The sequence below is a fragment of the Urtica dioica genome, chromosome 7 (assembly GCF_054948205.1).
Source record: "Urtica dioica subsp. dioica isolate 48M chromosome 7, U.dioica_male_clone48M_v1_H2, whole genome shotgun sequence".
NCBI lineage: Eukaryota > Viridiplantae > Streptophyta > Magnoliopsida > Rosales > Urticaceae > Urtica > Urtica dioica.
Genome location: NC_142762.1, coordinates 44,990,112 through 45,002,979, shown reverse-complemented (window position 1 = coordinate 45,002,979; position 12,868 = coordinate 44,990,112). Strand labels below are relative to the sequence as shown.

At 37.2% G+C, this 12,868-nt stretch overlaps 2 protein-coding genes across 2 annotated transcripts; one reads left to right on the top strand and one right to left on the bottom strand.

Annotated features, from left to right (window-relative positions):
* The first annotated feature begins 248 nt into the window (after positions 1–248).
* LOC149392060 (cysteine proteinase mucunain-like) lies at positions 249–3,286 on the top strand. Its single transcript, XM_089620755.1, has 5 exons — positions 249–814; positions 1,704–1,939; positions 2,023–2,163; positions 2,267–2,719; positions 2,840–3,286. The coding sequence occupies exons 1-5, from the start codon at positions 367–369 to the stop codon at positions 2,933–2,935; spliced, it is 1,374 nt and encodes a 457-aa protein (XP_089476881.1). The 5' UTR covers positions 249–366; the 3' UTR covers positions 2,936–3,286.
* A 3,323-nt stretch (positions 3,287–6,609) lies between these two features.
* Positions 6,610–8,360, bottom strand: LOC149392059 (protein RICE SALT SENSITIVE 3-like). The gene is made up of 6 exons (XM_089618467.1): positions 8,183–8,360; positions 8,056–8,109; positions 7,824–7,937; positions 7,626–7,740; positions 7,412–7,510; positions 6,610–7,286 (listed from the first exon to the last, which is right to left on the bottom strand). Exons 1-6 carry the CDS (start codon positions 8,323–8,325, stop codon positions 6,789–6,791), a joined length of 1,023 nt encoding a protein of 340 aa, XP_089474593.1. The 5' UTR covers positions 8,326–8,360; the 3' UTR covers positions 6,610–6,788.
* Between the last annotated feature and the right edge of the window lie 4,508 nt (positions 8,361–12,868).

The following is a 12,868-nucleotide window of genomic DNA, read 5'->3' as shown; positions in this document are numbered from 1 at the left end:
AAGTTCTCTTCTTCCCTTCTCTATTATTCTCTCTCGTCCACATGCTTTCTCTTTCATCTCTCAACGCAATCCACTACATTTTTACTAATCTCATATATATCCCATTTCTCTTTCTTGAAAAACTAAAGAAATATGTATCTTATTCCTTGATGGAAAAGAAATTACACCAATAATGCAGCATTGAAATAAGTAAATAAAAAAGCAATAAATAATAGAAAGCAAAGCCCATCACGGTTTCACAACGCCCTTTTCCCTTTATAATACCACCACTTCCTCTCCCACTTTCTCTCACACACAAACACTCTCGTTTCCCTTTTTCCTCTCTTCACTTCAAACTCTTTTCCTCTTCCGATCGACCACCCAAACATGATTCCGTACCGGTCCTATCTCTCCGTGACCGTCCTGGTCCTCTCCGCCGTAGCCCTCTCCTCTGCCCTAGACATGTCGATCATGCCGGCGGGTCCGCGCTCCGACGCCGATGTCATGGCGATCTACGAGGCCTGGCTCGCCGATCACGGCAAGGCCTACAACGCCCTCGGAGAGAAGGAGAAGCGGTTTCAGATCTTTAAGGAGAACCTTCAATTCATCGACGACCACAACAGCGAACCAGGCCGATCGTACAAACTCGGTCTCACTCGTTTCGCTGACCTAACCAACGAAGAGTACCGGTCCAGGTTCCTAGGAACCAAGCCGGCCAACCGGACGAGGAATTTCAGCCGCCGCTACGCGCCGCGCGTGGGAGACGATCTGCCGGATTCCGTTGACTGGAGGGAGAAAGGTGCCGTCACCGACGTCAAGGATCAAGGAAGCTGCGGTCAGTATTAGATTTACCTCATACTGTCTATTTATATATATATTTTCTGATATCTTGATTGGTTGTTACTATTTGTCTGGATATTTTATACTCTTTTTAGGTATTTTATTTTTTCCCCCTTATTTTGGAGCTGTGTAGGCATTTTTTTATTAATATAATAATCGCGGACTGGAAAGTTATAAAAAAAGACTAGTCTTTATAGACAGACTGGCCTTAATCCTTATGATCATGTGTTTTTAAGATAGTTCGTTGGATAAAACTAGGTAGAAAAAGGATTTACCGGTGATAATTATTGTCCATGTCACGGGACTCACTTTCAGATCATAGTACAATAATATGAAACATAGTCGAATAAACAGGTTGTTATCTTTATTAAAAAAATAAAAATGAATAAGAAGGTCGTCTGTTGATTATGTTCTGATATGTCTGTTTAACAGCGAATTTCTTTTATGATCCAGTTAGGTATCGGATTTCTATTTTCCTTCGGAGTTAGAGAAATTTATATATATAATTACACCTATTAATGGATTTGGATGGTCTCAACCTGGTATTTAGATCTTTTCGTAACTATCGATATGAGTATAATTTTTGGTATGAGTGAGATACGGAAAAGTTATGTAATAAAATGGAACAATTTGATGTAAAGTGTCGGTAGACCAGAGGCCCTTTCGGCCTTTGGGGTACCCCACAGGCCCACTCAATTAAATCCCTGATTGCATAATTAGGTACTTTCCAGAGTAAGATTTTTTTAGCACGCAATGGAACATTTTTTCTTGGTATTGACTATAGAAGAGATAAGAGCATGGAAGCTACTTGAACTGATAAATAATTAAGAATTTTTTTCAAGTGTTTTAAGTCTTGACCTTGGAATTGGAATGTAATGGTGAAGGGAGTTGCTGGGCATTCTCGACAATCGCCGCGGTGGAGGGAATCAACCAGATTGTGACCGGAGATTTGATATCGCTGTCGGAGCAGGAGCTGGTTGACTGCGACACCTCCTACAACCAGGGATGCGATGGCGGCTTGATGGACTATGCCTACGAGTTCATCATCAAGAATGGCGGTATCGACACCGAGGACGATTATCCTTACAAAGGTCGCGACGGAACCTGTGATGCCAACAGGGTATGTGTTCATTTTCTTCTCGCCTAACGAAAACAGTAAAACATTCTTAACATCTGTTTGCTCTTCCTTCTTATTGCGCGCAGAAAAACGCCAAGGTGGTCTCTATCGATGGTTACGAAGACGTTCCTGAGTACGACGAGCTAGCCTTGAAAAAGGCGGTCGCTCACCAGCCCGTTGCCGTCTCCATCGAAGCAGGCGGAAGAGCTTTCCAGCATTATGTCTCTGTAAGTTTACCTCATTTTTCACAATGATTATTGAAGCTCTTACAAACGGTGTCAAGTCCCATTACTTGTTAGTTATATCAGAATATTTCTTGCTCGTGTGTAGGGCGTGTTTACGGGGGAGTGTGGGATTGCGCTGGACCACGGGGTGGCGGCGGTGGGGTACGGCACGGAGGACGGGAAGGACTACTGGATCGTGAGGAACTCGTGGGGCGGCTCTTGGGGGGAGAAAGGGTACATCAGGATGGAGCGCAACTTGGGCAGCGCGGCGTCGGGGAAGTGCGGGATAGCGATGCAGTCGTCGTACCCGACCAAGGACGGGTCGAACCCGCCGAACCCGGGGCCCACGCCGCCGTCTCCGGTGAAGCCTCCGGCGCAGTGCGACGACTACTACTCGTGCCCGCAGGGGAACACCTGCTGCTGTCTCTTCAAGTGGGGCCGCTACTGCTTCGACTGGGGATGCTGCCCTCTCGAGGGCGCCACCTGCTGCTCCGACGGCTACAGCTGCTGCCCTCATGAGTACCCCGTCTGCAACGTTGACCAGGGAACCTGCTTGATGGTAAACATTCACCTTGATAATATGATCGTAGCAAATAAATTATTTATTTATTTGTTTGTATGATGGGAAAGAAGAGGGGAATTAGTTTCTTACTGATATTTGTTTTTTGTGGTGTGACAGAGCAAGAACAATCCCTTGGGAGTGAAGGCAATGAAGCGCACTCCCGCGAAGCCTCACTGGGCTCTTGGAACTGGCGGCTCGAGGAGCAGTGCTTGAACGGGAAAGAAAAGAAAGTAATGCTCTCTTTTCTTGTTCTTTTCCTTTTTTATAATGCAAATTCCTAACTGAAGCTAGGCATTGGTCAAAGATGTCCGAGTGTGCTTGGTGCTAGCATACTCTCATTTCCTTTCCACAATATACTCAATTCAAGATGGATGGAAGTACTATTTATAAACATAATCTCGATGCTGCTATTGTGTACATATAAAGCTCCATTTATGGCCTCGGACTTATTGTTGTTCCCTGCTTCAGAACTTTGTAAATTTCAGTAATTATTCAGCATTGCTATTATGATTTACTCGGACACAACAATGTACTTTGGTTGGATTACTGGAATTTTCTTTTTAATTTCGCAACTTTCTTATGAAGAATCAAATAATCAGCTGCCTCTGTTCTGAATTATATGTCTTTGCATTCACGTGTTTCGGCTGCAGTAAGTATTCACTCTATCTTCGTTCATGCCATAGGATACTGTGTTCTACGGTAAAGTAATTGGCCAACATAAAGCCCACCCATCATAGTAGTTTACATTTAAAGGTCAAGAAGATGCTTTCACGAAATGACAATTAAATATGTTCAGCGTGAAATGCTACGGCTAAGTAATTTGTGTTAAAAGAAGAGGGCAGTTATTAGAGGTCAGATTAATGACTCGTAAACTTGGGAAAGCTCACACTCACAAAGCAGTCAGAAGTGGCCCGAGCTGTTATAGAAGGCCCTCGAGTTCCGAACGGTTCGAAGTTCTCAATCTGAAAGGCAGGACCTAGACCCCGGGGGAAGGAGGTGAACCCCCATCAGAAGTGCTCGATAGAGTGTATGGAAGTTCAGAGGTGTTTCCTCAGGAGTCACAGACCTATCTGAATCACATGGCAACATGGTGTGCGCATTGGAGATCAGCTAGACCTTAGCCAGAAGGATAAAGTCCCCATTTGACCTAGCCAATATAAGGATCCTTATGCAGGTATTCGGACTCGAGTCATTCAAACTCTAATACAGTGAATCTTAAGAGTTGTTACACAATGTACTCTTCCGGAGTTCAATCACTTGCGGCTCTTTAATGGAATACTGTAGCTTGACCTTAGTTAACCAAACCATTACGGTAGTCATTATCTTCTTGTCATTTTCCAACGACAAAACTGCATAGTAGTGTAAAAAATAAGCCAAGCGAGTTCGTCACCATGTAAAACTACACTCTCAATAAGCAAGGCGATGACTCCATTCACGCGATGACCTCCTGCCACAAGTCAAAGATTGCCTGAGAGGCACTACCCTTTTTAAAAAGGCGAGATCCCAAATTTATGGGCACTTAGCCAACACTTGTCTCTCCTTGGCGTCCGTCTCCCCAAAGCAAGACCGAAAACTCTAATGTTATTTGTTGGTTCATTCGAAACGGTTCTTGGCCTTTTTTTGGCACCAAGCGCACGTTTGCCAAACTAATATAGTGTACGAGAAGTACAAGTATCGATCCCACGTAGACTAGTAATTTTAGCAATCAAATTAACTTCACACGAATTGAAGTATTGATGAGCGATTATTACAATTAAACTAAAATTAAACAAAAAATAAAATAATAAATAAAATGAGTTTAATTAACGAGAAAAAGCAGGACCACGACTTCACCACGAACCGACTACGGTGTCTATCTCTAATTTGTCTATTGTTGCCTCGTTCTTATGTTACTAATCTCACTCTTTCTAACATATTCACTATCATCTCTTGAATGATTTAGCAAACTTATGCAATTAACAGATTATTATCTTATCGGCTTCTAAAAGCAAGGTTCAACAATAATCTAAAGCAACAAAGTAAATAAAGAAGAGATAAAAGAAGAACGAATGAATTTGGAGTAGAAGAACTCGTCAGGTTATAAATTTCGCCGAAGAATATTTTTTCCTCTTCCAAAAGCTCTAAAAACAACCAAACACTATAACAAAAACTAAAATAAAGGGAAATGTGAACTAAGATGTGTTTTGAGGTTACAACAACTCTTTAAATAGGTTTAGGGGTATTTTTCAGAGGAATATGGGCCTTTGGATTAGATCCAAAGGTTCAAAAACACTAATAATTGGGAAATAAATGAAGCTGACTGGGCGCGGCGCGCTGAAGAACTGGCGCGACGACGCGCTAGACCAAGATTTGGAAAATCAGAAGGAGGCTTCGGCTTTCGCGCGGTGAGCGCAAAATGACTATGTCCAGATTTTTGAGCTAAGCACAGCGCGAGTTGTTGTGTGTGGCACGCGGACTCCGAAGTTGAGTTTTTCCTTGCTGAATGCCTTCGTTTTGACCCCCGAATGCTTCCAAATACTTCAAATAAGCTTCAATGACGTTCTAGCTCTCGATTTAGCACCTTTTACATGAAATTCCTTTTGAAAACCTGAAATGGCCATCAAATACAGTAGAGAACTCGCTAGATTCTTGCTCGAGAACGAAAGATTTGTATGTATAAAACGCACTCATCAGAGATGGTCTCCTTGTGCAAAAAGACCAAAATTTTACCGAGATTGTTGTCGACCACAAACCGAGCATTGATGTGATCGCGGTTGACATTCGGGAAATGCATGGTCCAGTGTTGGAGTTTACTGTCGAGTTTTGTGATACTATTGCTCATGGTATTGCTACTATTTTTCCTCATTTTTTCTCTGTGGGCTTCTTGCTAACTGGGACCAAGTTTTGGCAAGGAAACAATCTGGATCCAATAGAACTTGGGCTTTCACACATTTTCCAGAATCGATTCTTAATCGGGATTAAAGAACAAGTATTTTTACTACACGATTGCACCATCTATGTCATATCCCAAATTTGTTTCCAAATTAATGCTCTTTTTAAGCTATTTTTTTTATGTAAATGTGAGGCATAATGCATCACAGCTTATCAATCTAAAAATATAGGCAATTAATGATTAATGTCATTTTTACTATTCTACCCTCAGGAAATTTGCCTCCATACTATTTTTTTAATACTATAATTTTCATTGTTTAAAGTCGGTGATACCAGAAGTCATCAATGAAGAAGAAGAGTAATGGAGGTATGGTAAAACAAAATCATACGAAGACAGACAAAATTATATAACATAGCATACCATGTCACTTGAAGCATATCTCCAATTCTAACACGATATTAAATGTCTCAAGGCTACATCATCAATATTTTAGAAAATCACAATTGTCCTTTCTTATTGAACTTTCAGTGCCCCCCAAAAAAAGAAAGGAGATTCATCCACACATTTCAATACATACATAAAAAAATATCGGGACAAATAAAAAGAGAGGTCTTAATCAGAGTTGATGTAGTCAAGCTGTATATGGATCGTCCAAATTGTGCATGGGGACCAATGCCTATGGTAATGGTGGAAATGGAATACAAGCACAAGCCATACTCTTCTAAAGGATAAGGATAATAGGTCCCTGGACTAGAACCCCACTATTCCTCTATAAACCTCAATCACTCGATGTGACCTTTTAAAAAAAAAAAAATTGAATATATTTATTATGTGAAAGATTTCATTAGAGCAATCAACTCTTTATTTATTATTAGTGCAATGAAGTTTAATTTTTCTAGTCATGTATTTGTGTTTTTGTGTTGTTCCACGCTTGCACTATCAATATATACATATATACATATATATATATATATATATATATATATATATATATATATATTCTTTAATCAATAAGGAAACAAAAGCATGCTCTCGTATTACAGACAAGATATTATTACATGATAGCTCGATTTATTAGCATATAGCTACAATTTAGGCTACAAAAAGTGCCCCACAAAAACGAAACCATCTATTTTTAAGATGACTAATAATAACAATAATTCAAAAGTTGTAGTGCCTTTTTATTGATACTAATTAAGATTTGGAACAACCTGACGGTCGACGATCTCTTGCCAGCTGAGTGGGACTCATGGCATCATTGGGCTTCTGATCTTCCTGATGAAACGCGTCCAAGAAACTCGAGGACTCGAGTTTCACGTTCACGCTAGGGCTCGAAGAAGGCACGTTATTGTTGGGCTGGATAGAGTAGGGCATCACGGAGGGGAGTTTCGAGAGAAGAGCTCCGAGGCTGCACGACAGTGGCTGCGGGATTTTCCACGGCGGCGGCGACGACGACGACGTGCCGTTTTGCGGCGTGTTCCAGCCGAAGTTGAGGGACTTTGTCGTGGGCGAGTGGTACTCCGGTGCGTCGCTGAAGAGTCGTTTGAGTCCGGCGATCGGTGGGTTCGGTTTGAGGGCGTGATATGGGTTTTGGTGCGGTACTGGTCTTTGCATGGCAAACACGCCTGGTATGCTTTGGAGGTAACTGAATTTCCTCTGTATGTTTATCACCAGATTGAGATCTTCCACTATCTGATCATATATATTACAGTAACACCCATCACATTACCTATCTATCTATATATGGACAGCTCAGAAGAGAAAGAGAGAGAGAGAGAGAGAGAGAGAGAGAGAGAGAGAGAGTAAATATTGTAGACCTTATCAAGTGAGCCTAGTTGGATAATGCCTTCTCTAACTGAGATAATTGCTATAGTCTGAATGCCTGACTGGAATTGTACCTCCCATGCCCTTGGTTGCTGTAGAAAAGAGAAGAGAAGAGTTAATGTGTGCGTGGTTATTTATATTATTATTATTTTCAAGTATTTTATTAGATAAAAAGTTATTATAGAGTTGGTTGGTGAGATCTCTTACAGGCTCAATGGAGAGATTCCAAGAGGAGGATATGAAGGTAGAATCACCTTCATTTGATATTGGATCTCTGAATACCCACTTGTGACTATTATCTGCTGCCACTTTTCCCACCAATCTATGTATATACATATGCAAACTATTATTATTGTTTTAATTGATGAATTAATCAAGTGAATGATAATTATATATATGGCTCACCCTTCTCCATAACTATAAACTTCATGAGACATTTTGAAGAACACATCAGCTCCGAATCTCCCCGCTTGCTCGCATTCGTTGAAATCGCAGTGACCATCTTCCCAAACAAGAATCCTAATAATTAACAAAACCCATATCACTGATTAATAAATAAATTTTGAACAAAAATGGCAACATTTTTTTTTCTTCTTCTTTTTAGCTGGCTTTGATTTTATTTATTATTAATTATTACCAGTTTCTTTTGTTCCCTTTGGAGCGATCAAGAGCACTGCCTCCGTAATCCCACCTGCAACAATAATATATGATGATGATGAGTCAACGGCTTGAGAAGGTCAACAAATTAAAGTATAAAATCTTACTTAGGAGGAGGGTAATTCCTTGGCAAGATTCTCCAAAACACGGCGTAAATCCATTTTGGGGAAGTGTCAGAGTAGGCACAGAGGCTTCTCAGCGTGTTTTGCAACAGACAGTTGAGCATTGGAACTCCACTGCTACTTTCCATGTTCCACACCACAGAGATATACGAATTATGAGATTTATAGAGAGATACATGAAAGAGAGATCAATATTATTGGTGCTTTTTATTGCCCAAAATTAATCCCACGCGCGCTGGGATTGTGGAAATGTGACACTCGGCAAAAGATCCAACTGTATGATGACCCATGCAAGTTGGTTTTCTTTTGTGGGGGACCCTAAATACTAATCTTTTTTTTTTTACCACACACACACGCACAACATGGAAAAAAAAAATATGAAAGAGTAGGTTTCATTTCTAATGCTTTCTATTGCGTTTCATTCTATGCTTAGAGATTTTAATTCTTCTTGTCTTTCCAACTCCGTAATCCATCATCTATACATTCAAAACAAAGAAGCTATCAAACCGCATAATACTGTTCTCAATAAAGTAACAAATTTCATACTCACTCAATATAGACCAATTAAGACTAGGAACTAATTCATTCAAGAAATTACTAAGGTTTCAATTTTATTTTAATAATGACTCAATAGTCAATATCACGTTTTAAGATAATTTTGGATGTTACAAGGTTATTAGTTTATCTTTGCTTTTTAAAATATATAGACAGTAGTGAATATATATATTTAGCCAATTTACTATTGTTTTAACTTTTAAGTTTAATTTATACAAGAATACTTTGACTTCATTTACATATCTAATTTATCTTCTCTTTCATCGTTAAATCTATGTAAAAAAAATCATTACTAATGATTCACATGATCATTTTTTACAAACTTAATTTCCACGTGAAACTCTCGGTGAGAGGATTATTTTAACACTCGTAGTTCACTGATCGATGTAGGTTGTATAAATGGTAGTTTATAATATATAAATTATGGTTTAGAATCTATAAATGATGCTTTTTATTATACATAAATAATTGGTTTATAAGATAGACACTGTTGTGATTATATAAAACAGTTTTACTTTATACAATTTTAATTTGTAAACGATGAAGATGGGAAAATTTCACTAGACATATTTAGTACACACAGCATAAACAATGTGGTAAAACTGGTAATACAAAAAATACCAACACATATATACACCTATTAAATTTAGGGCGCGTAATTATTTAACCAATTTCAAATTATATTTTAAGGAATTAACTAAACGTTTCGTTTATTTTAATAAATTAACCATTTATTAAAATTAACGTATAGAAATGCTAAAGATAATCAATTAAAATGCTATCTAATTAATGAGACAATGTCACCAAATGTGGCTAGATTTTATTAAACATGATTAAAACGTTGATTAGATTATAAATCTAACGTTTCAAGTAGCTTAATCCATTAAATTTTTCTTAAATTTATACGGTACAAATAACATGTTTAAACAGGTGTAAAACGTCGCCTATTTTGCTAGATTTCTTTAGTTTCAAATGACTATTAACATCCCTATGATTTTAGAATAGTTAGTCATCAGGTGTCTAATATTTTTTTTTCATAGAATCTCATTGGCTTAAGAAACGCTAACTTGCAAAATATAGCTATAGCTAACTGGACACATCTTAAGCAGTCAAATCAGACATGTTATCTATTAGTTCTATTCCTACCATTTACAAATAAGGAGATTACCACACACATGAAACACGACCAGACCCATTGTAAAACATTCCATAATTGTCTCCACAAATCACGTACGCCTTAACAGCCATTATTAATTAGTTGGATACATCATTGTAGCAGTGCGAGGATTTGTAGAATAGCTTTTCGAGTGGTCCTCAAATCCATGATCCACACACACTCTACAAGTCGACGACAAACTTAATTTGTTTATTTAGTCAATACAACGGCATTATAAAAGGACCCCCCCCCAATGTCTATAAGCTACCTTGGCGATTGTTCCACGTCTCTCTCTCTCTCTCTCTCTCTCTCTCTCTCTCTCTCTCTCTCTCTGTTTATAGGCTGGCATAACATATATGAGATGTGAAACTATAGCCAAGGCTTGTGTCTGGCCACGGAAATACCAATGAGACAAGATTTTGGAGTTCAATTCATTGAAAATGTCCCACTAATTGCACCAACTTGCATGGCCTCTGATCATCATCGGATTCATTGCTGTCGATCGCCCCACATTGTATTTAAAGGCAAATAATGGACGTAACGTCTTAAGTTGGCCAAAAATAAAGTTTGAAAGGGCAAAATAATGTGGAGATAGAAAAGATTTTGCGTGCCTACACTTGCATCTTTAAATTTAAAGGGAAAATATCAAGACTATCGCTCATGTTTAATCGAAATTCGAGATTTATCCCCTCTATTTTTAGAAATGTTAGACATATCCATTTAGTTTAATATAAATGATATATATTTCTCCTAAAAAAATATTATATTACAAATATCACCATTTTCGTTTACTTTTTACAAAAAAATAATTTGAACTCCCAAAAATACCCTTAATAGAATAAATATTTATTTACTATTTTATTAAAAAAAAAGGAAAATATCAAGACTATCTCTCGTGTTTAATCGAAATGCGAGATTTATCCTCTCTATTTCTAGAAATATCAGACATATTCATTTAGTTTAATATAAATGACATATACTTCCCCTAAAAAACTGTTATATTACAAATATCACCATTTTCGTTTAATTTTTACAAAAAAATAATTTGAACCCTCCAAAATACCCTTAATAGAATAAATATTTATTTACTATTTTATTAAAAAAAAAATCAAAATCTCTCTTTATAAAAAAAATCATTAAATTTTATAAAGAAATTTTTTAATTTAATTTTTTTGTATATAGAATAGAAAATAAAAATTTATTTCATTAAGGGTATTTTGGGGAGTTCAAATTTTTTTTTTTTTTTGTAAAAAATAAACTAAATATGGTGATATTTGTCATATAACATTTTTTTAGGGGATGTATATGTCATTTATATTAAACTGAAGAGATATGTCTGATATTTCTATAAATAGAGGGGATAAATCTCGCATTTCGATTAAACACGAGGAATACCCTTGATATTTTTCCAAAAAAAAAATCAAAATCTCTCTTTATAAAAAAAATCTTAACTTTTATAAAGAAATTTTTTAATTTAATTTTTTTATATATAGAATAGAAAATAAAAATTATTTCATTAAGGGTATTTTGGGGAGTTCAAATTATTTTTTTGTAAAAACTAAATGAAAAAGGGTGTTATTTGTAATATAACATTTTTTTAGGGGATGTATATGTCATTTATATTAAACTGAAGAGATATGTCTGATATTTCTAAAAATAGAGTGGATAAATCTCGCATTTCGATTAAACACGAGAGATATCCTTGATATTTTCCATTAAATTATAGATCTAGTGGAGATTGTCAAATTAGCATGAAGAAAATTACACACCTATATATGTTAGGGTTATTTAGTTATATAGCCACACGGATATAGTGGATTGAGATATAGCCCACATTTGGTTAATTTCTTGTAAATAACCAAGTAAACTTATTAACAAATTAATAAAAGCCTTATTTAACACAACCAAACATATATTTTAGGTAGTTAATAGGCTGCCACGTATGCAAGTTGACTATTTACAAATTATTTACCAAAGGTTGGCTAATTTACAATTCATATAGTTTAGGTGGCTTACGTATCCAATTTTTTGTATATGTTATTGCTAATTTGACAACATGAATTTGGTTGATCGGAGTCTTGATTTACACGATGACGATACAACTTCGAAAATCAATGGAGGTCAAGGTGGTTTGCCTAAGTCAGAGAATGGTTTCTCTCACAAGGGCTTAAGAAAGTGCTCGAATTAATTGAGGATATAGCGACCGAGAATTACATTTATGTGCAAAATAACAATCAAGCATGGCCCACCTGGTCTATAGGCTCCCTTTCGGATATGGACTTCTCAACCTTTGCACCAAGAAAGGCTTGCCCATTTTGGGTCAAGAGACGAAAAAAGAGTAAATCGGTATCTTGCAGAAGACACGACCCACTTGTCAAACTACGATTAGAACTTTGCTAAGGTTTTATCGGCAACCCAATTATTATAAGAAAGAGATAACTTGTCGAGACATCATTCATCGTCGTCATCTTCTCAAACATCATTCGTCGTCGTCGTCTTCTCAAACATCATCTTCTAAGCTTGTGAAATATTTGGAAACTGAATTTTACACAGAGAATTCAGACGAATTTGATATTCTAGAATGGTGGAATAACAAACAAGGGCGTTTTTCAACACTGTCTTTAATTGCCCGAGACATTCTTGTCACTCCGGTATCAAGTGTTGCGTCAGAGCAAGCATTTAGTGCAAGTAACCGTGTTCTCGATGACATAAGATCAACAATGAGTCCGGATATTCTAGAAGACCTAATGTGTTTTAAAGGATTGGGAAGATGCAAGAAGGCGATAACAAAACAGAGATGAGACTCGATTGCGACGTACTTTACAATATTAGAGGATGAAGTTTATGCTTCTTTAAGTAGTCATATGTAATCAATCACAATATCAAAATAGGCCTTTAAGCAGTCAAAACAATTAAAAAAAAAACAAAGAGCCCAAAACAGGACCCTCAAAAAAAGCCCA

Excerpts from the sequence above, each read along its gene's own strand:
- LOC149392060 (XM_089620755.1), top strand. The coding sequence starts at position 367 with ATGATTCCGTACCGGTCCTATCTCTCCGTGACCGTCCTGGTCCTCTCC. Across the intron at positions 2,164-2,266 it reads CTTTCCAGCATTATGTCTCT|GGCGTGTTTACGGGGGAGTG; the intron begins GTAAGTTTACCT and ends GCTCGTGTGTAG. Across the intron at positions 2,720-2,839 it reads ACCAGGGAACCTGCTTGATG|AGCAAGAACAATCCCTTGGG; the intron begins GTAAACATTCAC and ends GTGGTGTGACAG.
- LOC149392059 (XM_089618467.1), bottom strand. The coding sequence starts at position 8,325 with ATGGAAAGTAGCAGTGGAGTTCCAATGCTCAACTGTCTGTTGCAAAAC. Across the intron at positions 7,938-8,055 it reads AAAGGGAACAAAAGAAACTG|GATTCTTGTTTGGGAAGATG; the intron begins GTAATAATTAAT and ends GTTAATTATTAG. Across the intron at positions 7,511-7,625 it reads GGAATCTCTCCATTGAGCCT|CAACCAAGGGCATGGGAGGT; the intron begins GTAAGAGATCTC and ends TCTTTTCTACAG.